At 43.3% G+C, this 21,374-nt stretch overlaps 1 protein-coding gene across 1 annotated transcript; it reads left to right on the forward strand.

The window, feature by feature from the left end:
- Window positions 1-500: 500 nt before the first annotated feature.
- On the forward strand, window positions 501-12,392 carry crfb16 (cytokine receptor family member B16). The gene is made up of 7 exons (XM_046322531.1): window positions 501-672; window positions 2,076-2,199; window positions 3,211-3,401; window positions 4,379-4,503; window positions 7,931-8,084; window positions 10,686-10,837; window positions 11,002-12,392. Exons 1-7 carry the CDS (start codon window positions 609-611, stop codon window positions 11,167-11,169), a joined length of 978 nt encoding a protein of 325 aa, XP_046178487.1. The 5' UTR covers window positions 501-608; the 3' UTR covers window positions 11,170-12,392.
- The last annotated feature ends 8,982 nt before the right edge of the window (window positions 12,393-21,374 follow it).

The raw sequence follows: 21,374 nt of genomic DNA on the forward strand, positions 1-21,374 counted from the left end.
GCATCCAGCCAAGCCATACCAGTCATTCTTTTATACTCGCATCAGCACATCACACCTTTCCTCTCTCAAACACACACACACTTTTATAAGCTTTACCTACATAACCACTCTCTCAGACGCACCATAAAATGCTATTGATATGGCTTTCACATAAAAACACACACATTTATAACTAAACTATTTATGTATATTACAAGCCTTTTTACAGGAGACACAGTGAGAAGTGGAAAGGAAAGGAAGGGTGGCGGAGGAACCATCACAAGGACCGAGAAGAGTGCTAGGATCACAGTCATAGGAGCCACTCCGTCCTAGGAAAGTTGGAGTGACAGTTGGTATAACAGTCTGCAGTGATCATGTTACAGTCGCAACAAGAACGATCAATGGACAACGAGATGACTATATTGCAAACACGAAAGCAGGGTCGCATGCCAAAGCAAACAAACAAACAAACTTTTATAAACACCTACAGAACCACAACAGAATCTACAAAGTGATCACACTATTCCTGGGATTGTTTGTATGACGATCAAATTAGTGGTGAGAGACGGTCAACACAGTGATTGCACACTTGATCACAGCAGTCCTACTCTTCTCCATACAGAGGGGCTATGAGACTGAGAAGGAGCTTCTTTGACAGCCAGTTAATACTTGTCCTCAACATCGTCACAAACTGTAAGTACTGCAGCAACACTGTCCTGCTGTTTAACAGGAAGAAGTTGCCCCAAACTGCTGATGTAGGATCAGATATTATTTTCATCCCCCAATGGTTTAAGGTTAGCATTGGGCTAGTGTGATTTGATCCTAGATCTGTAGTTAGGTGCAACTTCTACCTCAAGCCTATTTATCAGTCATCCTATTTACAGTATGTTCATTTCTAAATGTTGTACTGTACATGGAACCAATGGAAAAGAAAGTAACAAACAGCAGACGGTGTAGTGTGCTTGTATCCTGATAGGGGTATGTCATCCAAGCTGGTGGACGATCACCATGGGAATACATTGATTTGATCCGAGATCTGTAGTTACCATGGGAATACATTGATTTGATCCTAGATCTGTAGTTACCATGGGAATACATTGATTTGATCCTAGATCTGTAGTTACCATGGGAATACATTGATTTGATCCTAGATCTGTAGTTACCATGGGAATACATTGATTTGATCCTAGATCTGTAGTTACCATGGGAATACATTGATTTGATCCTAGATCTGTAGTTACCATGGGAATACATTGATTTGATCCTAGATCTGTAGTTACCATGGGAATACATTGATTTGATCCTAGATCTGTAGTTACCATGGGACATTGATGTTCTCATGTGCCAGATTCACATGTGTGCCAGATCCACGTCCTCCCAAATTAACGTGCCACCAACCTCCTGTGGGGCATATATATATATATATATATATAACATGTCCATTAAAGGTAGATGACAATTAACAAATTCTTGAAGGAGAAAAACTGAATTTTGCCTGAGGGAGAGGGTGCAACATACCTTTAATGCCCTGGCTGACATAATTGGAAACTTGAGACTCCTCTGTGTGTCACAGGATACATGACACTTTTTTACCCGAGGCCAAACCGCTTGCAAGTGGGGTTAGAATGCTGTGAATGTGTTTACATGTGTGCTAAAGCATGTGTGCACTTAAATCTACAATATGTGTTTGTGAACAAGACAACAGGGCTTCTGTGTGCTTAGAACATGTATTCATATAAAGACTGGATTCTGTCAAACTTGCACTGATCAAGGAAAGATAGACACATAGCACTCACTCATACCAAAGACTAAAGATGGGACCTGATGCATCTTTGCTTTGCACTCAGCATTCCCGTCCTTTCCAGGGGGTGTACTAGTACATCCAGCTGCCTCACGCCACAGAAACAGGAGATGGGTTTCTGTTACTATGAGCTGTTCTGGCTTGCACAAGCCAAAGACACTTAATCAGCTTAGAATATTGCAGTTCTTTGTTTTTAGCAAGGGGCTATGTTTTAATCGTGAATTTGATCACTGTTGTAGGCATGTCTGTTTGTCAAACACCTAATCACACTGACTGTTTATCTGTTTCATTTCAGATGCCTGGCTGCTGCCATCGCCGTGGGGAATTTCCATGGAGTCTGTAAATATGAGGCACTTGCTCAAGTGGCGCCGTCAACAGTCTCCTTGCAGTTCTGTCATCTACTCTGTGCAGTTCCAGGGGTGAGTCAATCACTTCTGAAGCATTACAGGAACGTTGAGACACAGTCTCCTTGCAGTTCTGTCATCTACTCTGTGCAGTTCCAGGGGTGAGTCAATCACTTCTGAAGCATTACAGGAACGTTGAGACACAGTCTCCTTGCAGTTCTGTCATCTACTCTGTGCAGTTCCAGGGGTGAGTCAATCACTTCTGAAGCATTACAGGAACGTTGAGACACATTGACGAGAATACTGCTGTTCCCAATTCTGCTAAATGGACTTTCTCTGACTTTTTCACTGTCACTCATCCTCTTACTCTTGCTTATTGACGGTGAACTGTACACTGAGAATGCAGCTCAGGCAGTGGGCTAAAAACCTGTAACAATTGAATTAGATGAGACACCCCCCTTCTAAATTACTAACCCCTGTTGCTAAATAGCACCAGTTGTGACATTTGTCTCTTCTTAAACCAGACACAATGTCCTCTAAAATAGTCATAAATCGTGTCTCAAAATGTCTGTTTTATCAATGCCCATGAGAAGGAGGAAATTATACACATATGAAGTAAACAGAGCAATGTTACACTTGCTAATGGAGAGCTGCAGTAATTTAATTTACAAGACACTTTTATCCAGAGCGACTTATAGTTTAAGGTAGCTAGGTGAGACAACCACATATCACAGTCATAGTAAGAAAACCTTTTCCTCAATAAAACAGCTTTCTTACTATGACTGTGCTATGTGGTTATCTCACCTAGCGCTGAATAACAGCATCTTCTAAATTACAAACATGTCAAATGTAAATTTAACAAATTGAGACATCACACTATTTGTTGTTACTTTTTTAGGGGACATTGCGTCTGGTTTACGAAGGGGGTGGTAACTGAGAAGATGTAAAGGGTAGTTAACCTCAAGCATGTGAAAATATGAAACATTCATGTCAAAAATATGTATCAGGCAGACAAACAAAAGGACAATAAACATTGGCTCTGGGTATAATGTGTCAATATGAGCTGTATTTCCATGTGTTCTGTAGGGAATTTGAGCTGAGGATCTTGAATGGAAGTTGGGAGGACGCGGTTGGTTGTCAGCGGGTCACACGGACGGAGTGCGACCTGACCTTTGACCTTGGTTCTGACTCAGACTACAACATCCGTGTGCGGGCAGAGTGCGGAAGGCGTGTGTCACCGTGGGCTGAGCTCGGGAGGCCATTCAACAGGAGAGAGAGTGAGTCATTGTGGAATATCTATGTCCATATACTCTTTTTTTTGATGCCATGGCAATAGTTGTTTTTATGATTTTTATGTTCATTTTATGTTTCCTTCATCCATCCAAGGAAAATAAGACCAACTGGAGATATTAGAAAGATGAATGAATCTATATAGCATTTGTACTAACATTAGTTGAAGACAAAACACTTACCCAAGTGCACAACAGCCTTACAAAATGCCTAAACATTTAAACAAGCAGCCTTCTGGTCATCATTATGACAATACCGATGACTAAATTGTCGCTAACGAATCTGCGTTCGTTTTTTCATTACAACAATCATTATCTGGGTGATATTCTAGGTGCACTGGCCCCCCCAAATGAGAATTTCACGTCGCACCAAAAAAATAATTAGGATTACTATGTGAAAATTAAAAAATGTTGTACGTTTTAATTCAGGATATAATACTTATTTTCAACCCTGTATCACAAATGATTGTGAAATAGACGCACATTGTCTATTGGAAATGGGTGTAATGTACACAAATGCTTTATGAAGAAAGAAAATTGCGTTGTGATGAAAATCCTGTAATAGACACGAAAAAGTGGACTTTTTCCATGTGCCTGTCACGAATTTCAATAAGTCATTTGTGTCTATTTGTCATAGTGTGTTGCTTATTTCGCCTTTCATCGAGGATGACTTTGCTGTTGAGGAAGAGACTTTTCAGACCCACATGTGTTTGCCTACAGCTGATAATCAGATACGAGAACAGGTGACAGGCTGTACCTAAATTAACGAATGGCGGGGAACAGCCTAATTGCACTTCAGATGAAGCCTTCTCAGTCTGCATGAGCCTAGTATGTTTCTATTTCTTCCGTTTTTACTAAACAGTATGTTCTAGGTAGTATGGTTAGCACACAGTATGTAGTAGGTTAGAACGATTTCAGACACAGCCTATGTTTGTAACTTACTATGACTTTCATCTTTCACACAGCAATCCTGACGGTGCCAGCTATGACTGTGACCACCATGGGTGATGCCCTTCAGGTGACTTTCATAGGCCTTCCCCTGACCGTGGGAGTGACTGTGACTATCTGGAAGAGAGGCGAGTTGGTCAGGGTGAGGATATTACATGTACAGTATATTATATAGTATAAGTATATTAAAGTCTTGCAGGGATGTGTCTGCCATTGAAATCCTTGGGCGGGCCTCTAAGCATTTTTTGGGGTCACCTAAGTTCAAACAGTGTAATTTAAAAAATAATAATAATAAGATACAAAATAAAAGCTAGGCAGTCAGGCAGAATTGAAAATTCAAAAAGCAATGAATTTAGCAGTTTCGATTTTGTTGTTATGTTTGTGCAAAATAACACAATATCAGGAAAAATGCATAGAATTGCAGGAAATTATCTTTAAAACAGAAACAAAAATGCTCTCCTCTCCATGGCAGAATATGCATTATTACAGGAACTGTGCATTAAAACAAAACAAATCTCAGCTCCATTGAGAATTTTGAAAAGTTGCAGGAAATTGGCATAAGAATGTTCAAATGTATATCAAATCAAATGTTATTTGTCACAAACACATGGTTAGCAGGTGTTAATGCGAGTGTAGCGAAATGCTTGTGCTTCTAGTTCTGACAATGCAGTAATAACCAACGAGCAATCTAACCTAACAATTCCAGAACTACTACCTTATACACAGTGTAAAGTGATAAAGAATATGTACATAAAGATATATGAATGAGTGATGGTACAGAATGGCATAAAAGTGGCATAGTTTAAAGTGGCTAGTGAACATGTATTACATAAGGATGGCAAGATGCAGTAGATGGTATAGAGTACAGTATATGCATATACATACAGTGGGGCAAAAAAGTATTTAGTCAGCCACCAATTGTGCAAGTTCTCCCACTTAAAAAGATGAGAGAGGCCTGTAATTTTCATCAAAGGTACACTTCAACTATGACAGACAAAATGAGAGAAAAAAATTCCAGAAAATCACATTGTAGGTGTCACGTTCTGACCTTTATTTCCTTTGTTTTGTCATTATTTAGTATGGTCAGGGCGTGAGTTGGGGTGGGCAGTCTATGTTTGTTTTTCTATGATTTCGGGATTTCTATGTTACGGCCTAGTATGGTTCTCAATCAGAGGCAGGTGTCATTAGTTGTCTCTGATTGAGAATCATACTTAGGTGGGCTGGGTTTCACTGTTTGTTTGTGGGTGTTTGTTTCCATGTCTGTGTTTTTCATCACACGGTACTGTTTTGGTTTTCGTTCGTTCCACATTTATTGTTTTTGTATCAGTTGTGTTCATGTTGAGTATTTCTTATTAAAAGAACCATGGACACTTTCCACGCCGCATATTGGTACTCCGATCATTCTCGCCTCTCCTCTTCAGACGAAGAGGAGGAAAACCTTTACAGTAGGATTTTTAATGAATTTATTTGCAAATTATGGTGGAAAATAAGTATTTGGTCACCTACAAACAAGCAAGATTTCTGGCTCTCACAGACCTGTAACTTCTTCTTTAAGAGGCTCCTCTGTCCTCCACTCGTTGCCTGTATTAATGGCACCTGTTTGAACTTGTTATCAGTATAAAATACACCTGTCCACAACCTCAAACAGTCACACTACAAACTCCACTATGGCCAAGACCAAAGAGCTGTCAAAGGACACCAGAAACTAAATTGTAGACCTGTACCAGGCTGGGAAGACTGAATCTGCAATAGGTAAGCAGCTTGGATTGAAGAAATCAACTGTGGGAACAATTATTAGGAAATGGAAGATATTCAAGACCACTGATAATCTCCCTCGATCTGGGGCTCTATGCAAGATCTCACCCCGTGGGGTCAAAATGATCACAAGAACGGTGAGCAAAAATCCCAGAACCCCACGGGGGGACCTAGTGAATGACCTGCAGAGAGCTGGGACCAAAGTAACAAAGCCTACCATCAGCAAGGGCATTGAAGATGAAACGTGGCTGGGTCTTTCAGCATGACAATGATCCCAAACACACCGCCCGGGCAACGATAGAGTGGCTTCGTAAGAAGCATTTCAAGGTCCTGGAGTGGCCTAGCCAGTCTCCAGATATCAACCCCATAGAAATTCTTTGGAGGGAGTTGAAAGTTTGTGTTGCCCAGCAACAGCCCCAAAACATCACTGCTCTAGAGGAGATCTGCATGGAGGAATGGGCCAAAATACCAGCAACAGTGTGTGAAAACCTTGTGAAGACTTACAGAAAACGTTTGGCCACTGTCATTGCCAACAAAGGGTATATAACAAAGTTTTCAGGTAAACTTCTGTTATTGACCAAATGCTTATTTTCCACCATAATTTGCAAATAAATTCATTAAAAATCCTACAATATGATTTTCTGGATTTTTTTTCTTCTAATTTTGTCTGTCATAGTTGAAGTGTACCTATGATGAAAATTACAGGCCTCTCTCATCTTTTTAAGTGGGAGAACTTGCACAATTGGTGGCTGACTAAATACTTAAAAATTTTATTTTTGTAGGCGAAATAGCTCCGTTTGTTCTTCACGTTTGGCTGAGAAATCCCGGAAATTGCAGTCACGAAAACACAGAAAAATATTCCAGATTAGCTCCATAATATCGACAGAAACATGGCAAAAGTTGTTTATAATGAATCTTCAAGGTGTTTTTCAAACATCTATTCGATAATATATCCACCGGGATGATTGGTTTTTCAGTAGGACCGATTGAAATAATGGCTACCTCTGTATTTTACGCGAGAATCACTCTGAGAGCATCAGGTGACCACTTGCGCAATGTAGCCACTTACGGGTATTCTTCAACATAAATGCGTAAAACTACGTCACAATGCTGTAGACACCTTGGGGAATACGGAGAAGTAATCTGGTTGATAGCCCATTCACTGCTCAATAGGGACACATTGGAACGCAGAGCTTTCAAAACATGAGGCACTTCCGGATTGGATTTTTCTCAGGCTATCATTTACATTACATTTAAGTCATTTAGCTATCGCCTGCAATATCAGCTCTGTTATACTCACAGACAATATTTTTACAGTTTTGGAAACTTTAGAGTGTTTTTTATCCCAAACTGTCAATTATATGCATATTCTAGCATCTTGTCCTGACAAAATATCCCGTTTACTACGGGAACGTTATTTTTCCAAAAATGAAAATACTGCCCCCTAGTCACAAAAGGTTAAATTAATGGTATCTGGGTTTTTTTTCACGTCTTACTACTTGAAAGTCGTTTTATTCTCGCTCAAAAAGTTTTACATGTGAATCACATTTTTATTTGGCGTACCCCCGACGGCGTTGCACATACCCCTGGGTTGGGAATACCTGGTCTAGACAACCCTGTCATGTATTGTGTGTTGGGAGAGATTGGAGCTTGTTGTGTGGGGGATAACTAGGGATTGGAGCAAGGGATTGGTTTGAAATTGGTCCTAAAAGTGACCCGCTGGGTAGAACGATAATGACCTCCTCCCTATAGAAGTCACTTCAAGCAGTAGTTGAGTTCTCTTCAGCAGCGTCTCACTGTGCTCTGTTTTCTAGGGCAAGTCCTCCTTGCGTGTGATCACAGTGCAACAGAATCCGCTCCACATCGGCGCCCTGCAGGAGGGAGCAGTGTACTGCGTCAAAGCCCAGGCCCATCTGGACACCCACAGCAAAAGCAGCAGCACTGACACACAGTGTGTCTCCATCACAGGTGGGCTGCAAATGATAATACACACACACATCTGCATGTGCTCACACGTTCTATTAAATATACTGATCATTTATTGATCCTTCAAACCAGATAGACCTTTGGCAATTGGTCCTTTGAGACAGATATGGCATTTAACACACACACTGATCAGGCAATGGTATATTTTACCATTATGTGTACCGTGGAAAGAGATAAAAAACATAACGTCTTGTATCTATTTCACGTGCGCATACATTTCAAACACACACCAACCACACACACATTTTCCATTGTCTCTGTGCACTTTGTATCTGTTCTAGCTTTACACTGGAAGAGTAATGCAGAAAAAAATCTGCAAATCATAGAAACATAACCTTGCGATGGATACAGACGCCTTGACTTTTTCCACATTTTGTTACCTTATTCTAAAATTGATTAAATCGTTTTTTCCCTGATTTAAAAACAAAGAAAATAAAAATAATTACCTTATTTACTATTACTTTGCTATGAGACTCAAAATTGAGTGCAGGTGCATCCTGTTTCCATTGATCATCCTCAAGATGTTTCTACAACTTGATTGGAGTCAACCTATGGTCAATTGATTGGACAAGATTTGGAAAGGCACACACCTGTCGATATAAAGTCCCACAGTTGGCAGAGCAAAAAAACAAGCCATGAGGTGGAAGGAATTGTCTGAGCCCTGAGGGTAAGGGTACCCAAAACATTTCTGCAGTATTGAAGGTCTCCACAGTCCTGCAGTAAGCCTGAAAATTCAATTCAAATAAAATTGTATTAGTCACATGCTGCTGTTGCGTCATCTGCAAACTAGATGGTGTTGGAGTCGTGCCTGGCCATGCAGTCATAGGTGAACAGGGAGTACAGGGAGGCCCGTCAGGAAGTCCAGGATCCAGTTGCAGAGGGAGGTGTTTAGTCCCAGGATCCTTAGCTTAATGATGAGCTTTGAGGGCACTATGGTGTTGAACACTGAGCTGTAGTCAATGAATAGCATTCTCACATAGGTGTTCATTTTATCCAGGTGGGAAAGGGCAGTGTGGAGTGAAATAGAGATTGCATCATCTGTGGATTTGTTTGGGTGGTATGAAAATTGGAGTGGGTCTAGGGTTTCTGGGATAATTGTCACGACTTTCTTCCTGGGAGAGGCGTGGTTATAGTTCATGGTTATTTAATAAGAGGCACTAAACATGAACAAAACTACAAAACAAGAAACGTGAAAACAGTCGCGTGTGGCACAAACACTGACACAGGAAACAATCACCCACGAAATACCCAAAGAATATGGCTGCCTAAATATGGTTCCCAATCAGAGACAACGTTAAACAGCTGCCTCTGATTGAGAACCAATCCAAGCAACCATAGACTTACCTAGACAACTAAACTGAACACAACCCCATTAATCTAATAAAAATAATAAAGAAAACAAAGATAACTAAGGTAACTAAGGCCAGGGCGTGACAATAATGGTGTTGATGTGAGCCATTACCAGCCTTTCATCCTCATTCTTAAATCCATCATCCATCATTTTTAAATGGAAGAAGTTTGAAACCACCAAGACTCTTCCAAGAGCTGGCCACCTGGCCAAACTCAGCCAAGAACCTGATGGTCACTCTGACAGAGCTCCAGAGTTCCTCTGTGGAGATGGGAGAACCTTCCAGAAGGACAATTATCTCTGCAGCACTCCACCACACAGGCCTTTTTGGTAGAGTGGCCAGACGGAAGCCACTCCTCAGTAAAAGGCACATGATAGCCCGCTTGGAGTTTTCCAAAAAGCACCTAAAGGACTCTCAGACCATGAGAAACAAAATTCTCCGGTCTGATAAAACCCAGATGGAACTCTTGGGCCTGAATGCCAAGCGTCACATCTGGAGGAAACCTGGTGGTGGCAGCATCCTGCTGTGGGAGGGACTCGGAGACTAGTCAGGATTGGGGGAAAGATGAGCGGAGCAAAGTACAAAGAGATCCTTGATGAAATCCTGCTCCAGAGCGCTCAGGACCTCAGACTGGGGCGGAGGTTCACCTTCCAACAGGACAACGACCATAAGCACACAGCCAAGACAACACGAGTGGCTTCTGGACAAGTCTCTGAATGTCTGAGTGGCCCAGCGAGAGCCCGGACTTGAACCCAATCTAACATCTCTGGAGAGACCTGAACATGGCTTTGTAGCAACACTCCTCATCCAACCTGACAGAGCTTGAAAGGATCTGCAGAGAATAATGTGAGAAACTCCCCAAATTCAGATGTGCCAAGCTTGTAGCATCATACCCAAGAAGACTCGAGGCTGTTATCGCTGCCAAAGGTTCTTCAACAAAGGACTGAGTAAAGGATCGGAATAGTTATGTAAATGTGATATCAGTTTTTTCCCATAACTTTGCAAGGATTTCTGTAAAGCTGATTTTCTTTGTCATTATGGAGTATTGTGTGTAAATTGATGGAAAAAATGGTTGTAATCCATTTTAGAATAAGGCTGTAATGTAACAAAATGGGAGAAAAAGTCAAGGGGTCTGAATTCTTTCCAAATGCACTCTATTGCGCTCTCATGCTACATTACGGCTGTATACTTCACCTTAATAACAGTAAGACAAATATTGTCATTGTGTTCAAAGGTCCTGGACCTACCTGGCTTAAGCCCACAACAGTGACTGTTATCGTGGTGATATTAGCCGGCCTGGTGTTTTGTCTCTCTTGGTCAGTAACCCACTGTAGGCCAGAGGCCTGCTTCGCCTATTTCCGCAAGGAGCCACAGCCCACTGCACTGGTGAGTCCTGCAATGATTGGTCATTATCACTCTCTCTCTGCCCGTGCAAGGCATTGTTGAGCATGAGTCCAGTGCCTGTAGACATATTTTAAACATTGATGTTTTCAAAGGAGACCAAAATACAATTGCAATCTCTCTCTTTTCTCGGTTCCTGGTATCTGCAGCTCCTTGATTGGCCGCTCACAAGAGTCAAGATCTATCACCAAGATGAGCTTCGTGAGCCAATCCATGCCGTCCTTTTAAGTGAACTGAGAACTGAGCCATCCAGTCAATTGGATAAGTGGACACAATCTATATGTTCAGAAGGAACAGACAGACCATATCAAGTTTGATTGATACTGTAGGTTAATAAGAATGGTCAGAAGTGACGAGTCTGGATTGGAGAAGTCAGGAGGCCGGCAGTTGTTCGGAGGGAGACAGAAGGGTCCTGTGTGGCTCAGTTGGTTAGGGCAGTGATGCTTGTAACTCCAGGGTTGTGGGTTTGATTCACATGGGGGACCAGTATGAAAAGTGAATGCACTCACCTCTGTAAGTCTGCTAAATGACAGATGTCAATGTACAATTTAGTATTTGTGTTGTAGATAAGTCAGAGATGAATATGGGTGAGTCTCCAAATTTAGTAACTTTATTTACAACATGATATGTTCTAATTCAATCTAAGACAATAACAAAGTCATTGTTTATATACTATTTCTATTAACAGGTGGCTATTCCAAACCATGACTCCGATATAAAGCGATGAATGATTTTAGTCATTTTTATTTCAGTAGACCATTTTGATTTGTTTTATCGAAAGATACCGATCTGATTATTACTTCTTTAAAAGAAAAGTGATCTCACTACCGTAATACACACACTAAAAGCCTGTAGAATGAATGTACACCCCTACAAATATCACCAGGCGATGGGATTGCACCCCTCTACGTGGCCACGTAGTCTAATTGCAAAGATTTTGGAGAAAATTAGTGAGCAGGTTAGTAAATCTTCATGTATTTTCAAGAAGTGTCACTTACCTATCTAATATATCAACACATATGTCAAGTACGGTTTTGGGACAAAAATATACAGTATGTTTGCTGGGATGTACATCTCTCCAAATGAAAGATCGCCCTCCATATGTTAGCTATGGGGATTCTTTATTAAAGTCCAAAGTAAGTCAAAATTGTCACAACCCAAACAATTGACACCAGTAGTGATGCTGTGCGTCAGCTGTTCGTTCACCTGCACCCGCCCGCAATTGCTAATAACCCTTCTGCAACCGACAGCCTATATGTGATAAATGTACCTTTTTAGATAGGCCTATGTTTCTGCTTATAATGTTAGACATTTTTGTATGCATTTTGTGAGTCAACTTGTCTATCTGTAGATACATGCAGCTTCTCCTCTATCATTACTTGTTGCCCTAGAAGGCGAAATAAACCCTGCCTTTCAAGCACACCCTTCTCATTAACCTGTGGTGAGTTATTCACCGTTACTGAACAATTTAAGTATTGTATGTAAGATGGCTAAATAAAGAGCAAAATGATTGATTATTATTATAATTATTATTTGTGCCCTGGTCCTATAAGAGCTCTTTGTCACATCCCACAAGCTGGGTTATGACAAAAACTCACACTCATTATGTTTAATAAATGTATCGTGCAACATTAATTGTTTTTTTGTGCCCTGGTCCTATAAGAGCTCTTTGTCACAACCCGGATCGTGGGAAGTGATAAACTCACACTCGTTCTCATGTTTGTGTGGCAGGCTTACAATGATGGCAAAAAACAACATTTTGAGCGTGCGCTGACCCTGGTGCTCGAGGGGGTATGCAGCTGGAGGTTGAATGTTTGAAGGGGTACGGGACTATAAAATGTTTGGGAACCACTGGCCTACTCACTGGCCACTGGCCTACTCAATACCACAGACTATTTCACAAGAATCACAACATGTCCCTTTCTTTCTGTGCTATGTTTGCATACTACTGGTACAGAGAGCAGGTTTATTTAATACTGTAACATTATGGAACAATGGGGTTTAAATTAAACAAACGGTTAGCCGGGAAAGGCTATACGGACACAGACATACACGGAGTGTACCAAACATTAGGAACACCTTCCTAATATTGAGTTGCACCACCTTTTGCCCTCAGAAGAGCCTCCATTCATGGACTCTACAAGGTGTCGAAAGCGTTCCACAGGGATGCCGGCCAATGTCCCAGCTCATTTGTTTCGGCACAACTTGTGAAAATTCTGTGCAACTTCCAGCTCGTGTTTACTGTGAATACAGACTGTACCCGATCTAAGTTACAGTTTCAGACACTGGCTACTGTGGCTATTTGATCATAATGTCGGCCTACCAGGGTGGCCCTATCATCAAAGACAATGGAGAAAATTCATCCCATAACATTTGAACATTTTAAAATAGCTGTTCAAACATTCAGCCTACAGTAGCAACCAATGTGTGGTGTTCAATGTAGGCTTACATCCCATGAGACCTTTGAAAGAAAACATGCAGGGATTACCATGAACCTGCTTATCCACTTGTCCTTCAGAAAAGTTATGTTGTTTGATGCCAGAACTTTCCAGTTCAAAGTGATGTACAGCAATGGTCTATTTGCATATAGGCCTACTGCAGCTCTAATTGGTTATGCCACACCGGTCTGTGTAGAGTATGGGCTGAGTTATGCATGTCAATGGAATGGAATCCTACTCAGATGCATTCTGCCTACAGCAAAATCTCTTGCATAGTTAGTTTAGCATACTAAGTCTTGTATAGTTCGTTATGTTTTTTGTAAAGTGGCTAATATCGTGTTGATTAGATCACAATTACCACAGTAAAGAGAAACGTTGACCTGTTAAGGATTGGACCCTTTCAAAAATGTTAGCCTAAAATGACATACCCAAATCTAACTTGAATACTTTGAAGTTTGTGTATATGTGAAATCAATGTGAAATGAATGTAGTAGAATATAACACATTAGATCTGGAAATTATAATACAAAGAAAAAAACATGCATTTGTTGTTGTATCTTTGAAATGCAAGAAAAGGCCATAATGTCTTATTCCAGCCCAGGGGCAATTTAGATGTTGGCCACTAGATGGCAGCAGTGTATGTGCAAAGTTTTAGACTGAACAAATGAACCACTGCATTTCTGTTCAAAATGTTGTATCAAGACTGCCCAAATGTGCCTAATTGGTTTACTAATACATTTTGAAGTTCATAATTGTGCACTCTCCTCAAACAACAGCATGGTATTATTGTACTGTAATAGCTACTGTAAATTGGACAGTGCAGTTAGATTAACAAGAATTTACGCTTTCTGTCCATGTCAGATATGGCTATGTTCTTGGAAATGTTCTTGTTACTTACAACCTCATGCTAATGACATTAGCCTACGTTAGCTCAACTGTCCCGCGGGGGGCAACCGATCCCGTAGAGGTTAACTGAGGGGGAAAAGTTCAACCTCGTGCATCTCCATGCAGGTTAATATTTATTCTGCGCAGCAGTCAGAGGGGAGCTGCTTCCCACAAGTTATGTCAAGTTGGCTGGACCATTCTTGATACACACGGGAAACGGTTGAGCATGAAAAACTCAGCAGTGCTGCACTTCTTGACACACTCAAACCGGTGCGCCTGGCACCTAGTACCATACCCCATTCAAAGGCATTTAAATATTTTGTTTTCCCCATCCACCCTCTGAATGGCAAACATATACTATCCATGTCTCAATCGTCTAAAACATGGGTGTCAAACTCTGGCCCGTGGGCCAAATTTGGCCCGCGGGGTAATTATATTTGGCCCGCGAGACAATACCAAATTACTACTAGAGCTGGCCCGCCGGTATTATACAGCGCATTCACCACTAATACTACAAATCCCATAATGCTCTGCTGTTTTCGCGCGCCAATCAGGACAGGACCCAAAAACGCTCTCTCCTCTGTGACAGTAGTCATAGCAACATAGACGCTACAACTGTCAGCGAGCTAACCCTTCCCAAAAATGGCGAAAAGAACGGCAGAAAACAGGAGCTTTCTGGACAAGTGGGAGGCAGAATATCTGTTTACATATGTAAAAGACAAACCTGTTTGTCTTGTTTGTGGAGTCAACGTGGCTGTAAGTAAGGAGTACAACATTAGACGACACTATGAAACAAAACACCATGACAAATACAAGGACCTGGACATGACTCAAAGGAGCCAGAAAGTAGAGGAGATGAAAAGAAGTTTGGTTTCACAACAGAATATGTTTAAAAAAGCCACATCACAAAGCGAGGCTGCTGTAAAGGCTAGTTATATAGTGGCAGCAGAGATCGCAAAATCAGCCTGGCCCTTTAATGAGGGAGAGTTCATGAAAAAGTGCATGATGAAGGTTTGTGACCTCGTATGCCCAGAGAAAAAACAAGCATTTTCAAACGTGAGCCTGAGCAGGAACACAGTAGCTGATCGCACATGTGATCTTGCCACCAATCTGTATGACCAGCTGATGGAAAAGGGAAAATATTTTGTTGCGTTCTCCCTCGCTGTGGATGAGAGCTGCGACGCATCTGATACTGCTCAGCTGTCAGTCTTCATCCGTGGAGTGGACTCAAATCTGTGTGTTACGGAGGAGCTATTAGGATTCAAATCAATGCATGGCACAACCACAGGAAAGGAAATCTTTGAGGAGGTTTCCAAATGTGTAACTGAAATAAAGCTGCCGTGGGATAAACTCGTTGGATTAACGACAGATGGTGCGCCAGCGATGTGCGGTAAAAAGAGTGGACTGGTGGGCATGGTTCGGGAGAAGATGCGGGAAGAGAACTGTGCAGGTGAGCTAACTGTTTACCACTGCATCATACATCAGGAAGCACTGTGTGCCAAAGCCCTAAAGATGGAACATGTTATGACCACAGTAACACAGGTAGTTAACTTTATAAGAGCCAAAGGTCTAAATCACCGCCAGTTTAAATCTTTTCTGGAGGAGTGTGGTTCGGAATACGCAGACGTGCCGTATCACACAGAGGTGAGATGGCTAAGCAGAGGAAAAGTACTGAACAGATGTGTCGAGCTGCGTGAGGAAATATGTCAATTCCTGGAAACCAAAGGGAAGGATACAGCAGAGCTCTGGGAGCAAAAGTTCCTGTGTGAGCTGGCCTTTCTCTGTGACATCTCGAGCCATCTCGGTGCGCTGAACCTGCAGCTTCAGGGGCGGGGGCGCATCATTACAGACATGTACACTGCAGTGAGGGCCTTCAAAACTAAACTGTGCCTGTGGGAGAATCAGATGCTGCAAGGAAACCCTTGCCATTTCCCTGCTGCCAATCCATAAAAGCGCAGATCTCTACCGCCGTGTTCCCATGCGCACAGTTTGCTGAAAAACTCAGTGTTCTCGCTGCTGAGTTTAGCCGGCGATTTGCCTACTTCGATGCCCAGAAATGCAAGTTTGAACTGCTTAGTAATCCCTTCGCAGTTGATGTGGAAAATGCACCAACCAACATCCAAATGGAGCTGATTGAAATCCAGTGCAACGACACGCTGAAGTCAAAGTATGATGCTGTGGGCGCCGCACAGTTTCCACGGTTCATCCCTGACACAATGCCTCAACTCCGCACCCAAGCTGCTCAGATGCTCTCCATGTTCGGCAGCACTTATCTATGCGAGCAACTTTTCTCCTCGATGAAGATGACCAAAACAACTCACAGGAGACGTCTGACTGATGAACATCTTCGCTCGATACTGAGGATTTCTTCAGCTCAGAGCTTGAGCCCAGACATTGATGAACTAGCATCCAAGAAGAGATGCCAGGTATCTGGCTTGGGCACATCAGATTAGACCAGTGTGCAATAATGAACGTTTTCTTTATGCACTTTTTCTTGCTACAAGGCATGGGCTTGAATGGTTGATTGATTTATTATCATTTTATTTGTAAAATTATTAGCCAGTGGAAAAAGTTTATTTTGTTATTTAAATCAGAAGGCTGCAAATAGAAAAGAGGCATACAATTTTTATTTAAATTTTATTTATTTAATAAATGAATGCCATTGATGTGTTTTTTCATTTGAAATTCGATTTTGCATGTCTCCACTATTAAATGATATATTGTATGGTAATAAGCGATGCTTGTTCCATATTCAATGTTAAAGCAAAACTTGTTTGGGTCCATATTAAAAGGTTAATTTGTTCAATGTCGGCCCGTGACTTTGTTCAGGTTTTACATTTTGGCCCACTGGGTATTTGAGTTTGACACCCCTGGTCTAAAGGCTTAAAAATCCTTCTTTAACCTCTAACCTTTAATCTCCTCCCCTTTATTTACACTGATCGAAATGGATTTAACCTGTGACATCAATCAATAAGGGATTACAGCTTTCACCTGAATTCACCTGTATGGCTGTAATGGCAAGAGAAGGTGTTCCCAATGTTTTGTACACTCAGTGTATATCGGACATGCTATCCTTTATCACATGGCAGTATTTGTTTTATATCCAATGTATTTCGTTTACGTTAGGATGAAGTAGCCTGGGCCTTCTAATCTAAGTAGATTGCATCCTATCACCTTTCAATATTAGTTATCAACAACTAGAAAACCATGTTATCTGGAACATCAGTGTTTATTTCACCTTTATTTAACCAGGTAGGCAAGTTGAGAACACCTTTATTTAACCAGGTAGGCTAGTTGAGAACACCTTTATTTAACCAGGTAGGCAAGTTGAGAACAAGTTCTCATTTACAATTGCGACCTGGCCAAGATAAAGCAAAGCAGTTCGACAGATACAACGACACAGAGTTACACATGGAGTAAAACAAACATACAGTCAATAATACAGTATAAACAAGTCTATATACGATGTGAGCAAATTAGGTGAGATAAGGGAGGTAAAGGCAAAAAAAAGGCCATGGTGGCAAAGTAAATACAATATAGCAAGTAACACACTGGAAAACACTGGAATGGTAGATTTGCAATGGAAGAATGTGCAAAGTAGAAATAAAAATAATGGGGTGCAAAGGAGCTAAATAAATTAAATACAGTTGGGAAAGAGGTAGTTGTTTGGGCTAAATTATAGGTGGGCTATGTACAGGTGCAGTAATCTGTAAGATGCTCTGTCTCCCTCAGTCAGTGTCTCCCTCAGTCAGTCAGTCAGTCAGTGTCTCCCTCAGTCAGTCAGTCAGTCAGTCAGTCAGTCAGTCAGTCAGTCAGTCAGTCAGTGTCTCCCTCAGTCAGTCAGTCAGTCAGTGTCTCCCTCAGTCAGTCAGTCAGTCAGTGTCTCCCTCAGTCAGTCAGTCAGTCAGTCAGTGTCTCCCTCAGTCAGTCAGTCAGTCAGTCAGTCAGTCAGTCAGTCAGTCAGTGTCTCCCTCAGTCAGTCAGTGGCTCCCTCAGTCAGTCAGTCAGTGTCTCCCTCAGTCAGTCAGTCAGTCAGTGTCTCCCTCAGTCAGTCAGTCAGTCAGTGTCTCCCTCAGTCAGTCAGTGGCTCCCTCAGTCAGTCAGTCAGTGTCTCCCTCAGTCAGTCAGTCAGTGTCTCCCTCAGTCAGTCAGTGTCTCCCTCAGTCAGTCAGTCAGTGTCTCCCTCAGTCAGTCAGTCAGTGTCTCCCTCAGTCAGTCAGTCAGTGTCTCCCTCAGTCAGTCAGTCAGTGTCTCCCTCAGGTCAGTGTCTCCCTCAGTCAGTCAGTGTCTCCCTCAGGCAGTCAGTCAGTGTCTCCCTCAGGCAGTCAGTCAGTGTCTCCCTCAGGCAGTCAGTCAGTCAGTGTCTCCCTCAGTCAGTCAGTCAGTGTCTCCCTCAGTCAGTGTCTCCCTCAGTCAGTCAGTCAGTCAGTGTCTCCCTCAGTCAGTCAGTCAGTCAGTCAGTCAGTCAGTCTCCCTCAGTCAGTCAGTCAGTGTCTCCCTCAGTCAGTCAGTCAGTGTCTCCCTCAGTCAGTCAGTGTCTCCCTCAGTCAGTCAGTCAGTCTCCCTCAGTCAGTGTCTCCCTCAGTCAGTCAGTCAGTCAGTGTCTCCCTCAGTCAGTCAGTCAGTCAGTCAGTCTCCCTCAGTCAGTCAGTCAGTCAGTCAGTCAGTCAGTCAGTCAGTCAGTCAGTCAGTCAGTCAGTGTCTCCCTCAGTCAGTCAGTCAGTCAGTCAGTCAGTCAGTCAGTCAGTCAGTCAGTCAGTCAGTCAGTCAGTCAGTCAGTCAGTGTCTCCCTCAGTCAGTCAGTCAGTCAGTGTCTCCCTCAGGCAGTCAGTCAGTGTCTCCCTCAGGCAGTCAGTCAGTGTCTCCCTCAGTCAGTCAGTCAGTGTCTCCCTCAGTCAGTCAGTCAGTGTCTCCCTCAGTCAGTGTCTCCCTCAGTCAGTCAGTCAGTCAGTCAGTCAGTCAGTGTCTCCCTCAGTCAGTCAGTGTCTCCCTCAGTCAGTCAGTGTCTCCCTCAGTCAGTCAGTCAGTGTCTCCCTCAGTCAGTCAGTCAGTGTCTCCCTCAGTCAGTCAGTCAGTGTCTCCCTCAGGCAGTCAGTCAGTGTCTCCCTCAGGCAGTCAGTCAGTGTCTCCCTCAGGCAGTCAGTCAGTGTCTCCCTCAGTCAGTCAGTCAGTGTCTCCCTCAGTCAGTGTCTCCCTCAGTCAGTCAGTCAGTCAGTGTCTCCCTCAGTCAGTCAGTCAGTCAGTCAGTCAGTGTCTCCCTCAGTCTGTCAGTCAGTCAGTGTCTCCCTCAGTCAGTCAGTCAGTGTCTCCCTCAGTCAGTCAGTCAGTGTCTCCCAGTCAGTCAGTCAGTCAGTCAGTCAGTCAGTCAGTCAGTGTCTCCCTCAGTCAGTCAGTCAGTCAGTCAGTCAGTGTCTCCCTCAGTCAGTCAGTCAGTCAGTCAGTCAGTCAGTCTCCCTCAGTCAGTCAGTCAGTGTGTCAGTCAGTCAGTCAGTCAGTCAGTCAGTCAGTCAGTCAGTCAGTCAGTCTCCCAGTCAGTCAGTCAGTCAGTCAGTCAGTCAGTGTCTCAGTCAGTCAGTCAGTGTCTCCCTCAGTCAGTCAGTCAGTCTCCCTCAGTCAGTCAGTCAGTGTCTCCCTCAGTCAGTCAGTCAGTGTCTCCCTCAGTCAGTCAGTCAGTCAGTCAGTGTCTCCCTCAGTCAGTCAGTCAGTGTCTCCCTCAGGTCAGTCAGTCAGTGTCTCCCTCAGGCAGTCAGTCAGTGTCTCCCTCAGTCAGTCAGTCAGTGTCTCCCTCAGTCAGTCAGTCAGTCAGTCAGTCAGTCAGTCAGTGTCTCCCTCAGTCAGTCAGTCAGTCAGTCAGTCAGTCAGTCAGTCAGTCTCAGTCCCAGTCAGTCAGTCAGTCAGTCAGTCAGTGTCTCCCTCAGTCAGTCAGTCAGTCAGTGTCTCCCTCAGTCAGTCAGTCAGTCAGTCAGTCAGTCAGTCAGTGTCTCCCTCAGTCAGTCAGTCAGTGTCTCCCTCAGTCAGTCAGTCAGTCAGTGTCTCCCTCAGTCAGTCAGTCAGTCAGTCAGTCAGTCAGTCAGTCAGTCAGTGTCTCCCTCAGTCAGTCAGTCAGTGCCAGTCAGTCAGTCAGTCAGTGTCTCCCTCAGTCAGTCAGTCAGTCAGTGTCTCCCTCAGTCAGTCAGTCAGTCAGTCAGTCAGTGTCTCCCTCAGTCAGTCAGTGTCAGTCAGTCAGTCAGTCAGTCTCCTCAGTCAGTCAGTCAGTCAGTCAGTCAGTCTCCCTCAGTCAGTCAGTCAGTCAGTCAGTGTCTCCCAGTCAGTCAGTCAGTCAGTCAGTCAGTCAGTCAGTCAGTCAGTCAGTCAGTCAGTCAGTGTCTCCCTCAGTCAGTCAGTCAGTCAGTCAGTCAGTGTCTCAGTCAGTCAGTCAGTGTCTCCCTCAGTCAGTCAGTCAGTGTCTCCCTCAGTCAGTCAGTCAGTGTCTCCCTCAGTCAGTCAGTCAGTGTCTCCCTCAGTCAGTCAGTCAGTGTCTCCCTCAGTCAGTCAGTCAGTGTCTCCCTCAGTCAGTCAGTCAGTGTCTCCCTCAGGCAGTCAGTCAGTGTCTCCCTCAGTCAGTCAGTCAGTGTCTCCCTCAGTCAGTCAGTCAGTCAGTCAGTCAGTCAGTCAGTCAGTCAGTCTCCCCTCAGTCAGTCAGTCAGTCAGTCAGTCAGTCAGTCAGTGTCTCCCTCAGTCAGTCAGTCAGTCAGTCAGTCAGTGTCTCCCTCAGTCAGTCAGTCAGTCAGTCTCCCTCAGTCAGTCAGTCAGTGTCTCCCTCAGTCAGTCAGTCAGTCTCCCTCAGTCAGTCAGTCAGTGTCTCCCTCAGTCAGTCAGTCAGTCAGTCAGTCTCCCTCAGTCAGTCAGTCAGTCAGTCAGTCAGTCAGTGCTCCCTCAGTCAGTCAGTCAGTGTCTCCCTCAGTCAGTCAGTCAGTGTCTCCCTCAGTCAGTCAGTCAGTCAGTGTCTCCCTCAGTCAGTCAGTGTCTCCCTCAGTCAGTCAGTCAGTCTCCCTCAGTCAGTCAGTCAGTGTCTCCCTCAGTCAGTCAGTCAGTGTCTCCCTCAGTCAGTCAGTGTCTCACTCAGTCTAGTCAGTCAGTCAGTCAGTCAGTCTCCCTCAGTCAGTCAGTCAGTCAGTCAGTCAGTCAGTCAGTCAGTCAGTGTCTCCCTCAGTCAGTCA

This window comes from Oncorhynchus gorbuscha, linkage group LG22, assembly GCF_021184085.1.
Source record: "Oncorhynchus gorbuscha isolate QuinsamMale2020 ecotype Even-year linkage group LG22, OgorEven_v1.0, whole genome shotgun sequence".
NCBI lineage: Eukaryota > Metazoa > Chordata > Actinopteri > Salmoniformes > Salmonidae > Oncorhynchus > Oncorhynchus gorbuscha.